General features: G+C 42.0%; 1 protein-coding gene across 1 annotated transcript; it reads right to left on the bottom strand.

The window, feature by feature from the left end:
• Window positions 1-404: 404 nt before the first annotated feature.
• Window positions 405-1349, bottom strand: LOC138420494 (olfactory receptor 51I1). Its single transcript, XM_069553733.1, has one exon. It carries the CDS (start codon window positions 1347-1349, stop codon window positions 405-407), a length of 945 nt encoding a protein of 314 aa, XP_069409834.1.
• Between the last annotated feature and the right edge of the window lie 1690 nt (window positions 1350-3039).

Here is a 3039-nt window from a genome sequence, read left to right as displayed (position 1 = left end):
AAGAAGCACCAAACTTCCACTGAATTCTGCCTTCAGTGTATCATTTCCTCACTCTTGGTAGTAGTAGAATTGTGTTCAAGGGTAAGTGCACTGTAGAGCTTCTAATATTTTCACATATGTCAAATATATTTCAGGGCATCTTTATTTTTATGGTTTTTTCTTGATAAATCTATCTCTTAAGAATATGTCTTATTCATCATTATAACATTGCTAGCAACTAGCACAAAGTTTTTCATAGAGTAAGTGTTCAATACATGTCATTTTACTGAGTCCGGTGTTCTTTTATTAGTTCCATATTCACCGCTATCAAGATCCTGGTCCTTTTCCTTGTTTTAACATTCCTAAAGTCAGAAAAAGTCCCAGTCCTTCCTCCAAAATGGTTCTCTCAGGGTCTGCAGAATTCCTCAGGCCCAAGACTTACAGAAGACTTGACGGATCCCTCTGCGTATCTCCTTTGTCTTCACACTGTAGATGATGGGGTTGAGCATGGGGGGTATAAACAGGTAGACATTGGACATCATGACATGAACAACAAGTGGGGCACTTTTCCAGAAGCGGTGGATCATGGAGACAGTGATTATAGGCACATAAAAAGCCAGTACTGCACAGACGTGGGACGTGCAGGTGTTGAGAGCTTTGAACCGCTGCTCCCGGGATGCAATTGCCAGCACGGCTCTCAGGATCAATGTATACGAAAGCAGGATAAAAGTTGAGTCTATGCCATAGGTAAAAATAACCACAAAGAGCCCATAGATGTCATTAACATGGATATCTCCACATGCCACTTTCATGAGATCTGGATGGAGGCAGTATGAGTGATGTAAAACATTGCCTTTGCAGAAGGGCAGTCGTTTCACCAGAAAGGGGAAAGGAAAGAGAGTGGTGAAACTTTTGGCAAGGATGCCTAGGCCCATAGCCAAGATGCGGTTGTTGGTGAGCACAGCTGCATAGCGTAGTGGGTCACAAATAGCCACAAAACGATCAAAGCTCATGGCCAGCAGTATGCCTGATTCCATGAAAGAGAAAGTATGAATGAAGAACATCTGAGCCAAGCAGGCATCAAAGTCAACATGACGATCGTTGAAGCAGAAGGTAGCGAGCACGGTGGGAAGTGTAGAAAAGGACACTCCCAGATCATTAAGGGAGAGCATAGAGAGGAAGTAGTACATGGGCTGGTGGAGAGCAGGCTCTCGAATCACCAAAACAAGGATGGTGAGGTTGCCTATGATGGAAAGCAGGTAGAGGGTGCAGAAAACCAGAGCAACCCAGGCTTGACCTGTCTGCATCCCAGGGATGCCTGTTAGCTGGAGTGTGGCTGGCTGGAAGGGGGTGCCATTGAGGCCCAACATGGCAGGCAGATGTAAGAACACAGATGGGGGATGTGCCCAAGAGGGTGTGTGGGAATGTTCTTCACTCTTTTTCAGACATCCTATCTCCAACACAAAAGGTCAGAGATTGAAAATGTTGGCTTCTGGTCCTACTTCCTCCATTAGACTATGAGCTCTTTGAGGATAACTGAGTTCTACTCATCTCTGACTCACCAGAGCCAGTTCCCTCTCATGACCATGTTATAAACTCCATGAAAGTATGATGAACAAGTGAGCAAGAGCAAAGTGACAGGACAGGAGATTATATGAGATAGTTTCCTAGTTCTCACTTAAAACTCCAGTATTCCTTTACTTCACCATCTCACCCTGGAAAACATATTCTGGAAATTTTGAGAAAAAATTAGAAATTAAGATGTACAGGGAAAAGGAAACACTGTCCTTGTCTCTGGGAAACATTTTGTAGGTGTCAAAGATGAAACCTCTACAGCTAGAAAATTACAGCTTCAATAACTTTACTCAGACTTTACATCAACCTCCTTATCACTTTGAAGTCTTAAATTCTATTTTTTTTTAATCTTCTGACTATGGCCTTCCACCTACCAATAATCTTACCTTCTCACCACATGATCTTGCTTTCAAAGTTTTAACCATTCTTTCATCTTCTTCCATTTATCTATTAACTCTTCCTTCCTCACTGCTTTCCTGACCTACCCTCCCTCTAGGACTGGTATCTTTATCTTCCCTTTGCCTCTCTTTCACATTCATAAAATACACCATCAGTTCAATTCAGTCGCTTAGTCATGTCCAACTCTTTGTGACCCCATGAATCACAGCACGCCAGGCCTCCCTGTCCATCACCAACTCCCAGAGTTCACTCATAACCACTGATAAATCCTATAACCAAATTGGCTGTGCAGCTGGATAAAGCCAAAGAAGCAAGTGCTTTATTGGGGAAGAAAGAGGAGACAGAGTGAGATTATTTACCACTACCAAAAACTTTAACTTGCTCTCAGCTAGCCCTTGGTTTCTGAGAAAAAGGTGTCTCTTCCCCAAGCCCAGGCCCTCCACCTTTAGGACTGTGTTTCTTGCCATTTCACTCAGAGACCTCTTCCATTAGTCTGTTGTACTTCAACCTCTCACTTTCTATCTCTTTCCCATCAAGCAATAAGCACATACAAGATTATCCCATCATAGAAACATAACTTTCCTTCTCTAGCTTCCATGCTGTTATTCCTTCTCAATTCATAGTCAAACTTCTTGAAACCCTGTCTCTCTCGATGCCAAGGAAGGGGAGCTTGTTTGCATGTCTGTTTTTCCAATCCATTCTGAGATCCCCAGATTCAAGAATTTGCCTTATCAGTGCTTGATTTACTGTATTGTGGCTTCTACACTGCACCCTCCCAATTGAAACTAATTTCTGTGTGGTCATTAGTGACCTCTTTGTCACCAAATCTAATGAAAACATTCTCTTTCTTAATCTATTTGACTTTCCTATGAGACTTAACATGTTGGTAACTCATTCTTTTAGAACTGCCTTCTTACTTCAGAAGCATTTCCCTAATTTTCCTCCTTCCTTGGCATTTTCATCTCTACCTTCTTTATTGATTCCTCTTTCTCTGTCTTTGTCCTTTTCCAACCTAACTCCTGGAAAAGAAATCAATAGTCAGAATAGTAAAAATTAAGAAACCATGTCATAAAGGACTTCTTTCCA

This window comes from Ovis canadensis, chromosome 15 (genome assembly GCF_042477335.2).
Source record: "Ovis canadensis isolate MfBH-ARS-UI-01 breed Bighorn chromosome 15, ARS-UI_OviCan_v2, whole genome shotgun sequence".
NCBI classification, from domain to species: Eukaryota; Metazoa; Chordata; class Mammalia; order Artiodactyla; family Bovidae; genus Ovis; species Ovis canadensis.
The sequence above is the reverse complement of the archived record's forward strand: the minus strand, read 5'-3'. Positions and strand labels throughout refer to the sequence as shown.

Coding starts and splice junctions, on each gene's coding strand:
- LOC138420494 (XM_069553733.1), bottom strand. CDS start 1,349: ATGTTGGGCCTCAATGGCACCCCCTTCCAGCCAGCCACACTCCAGCTA.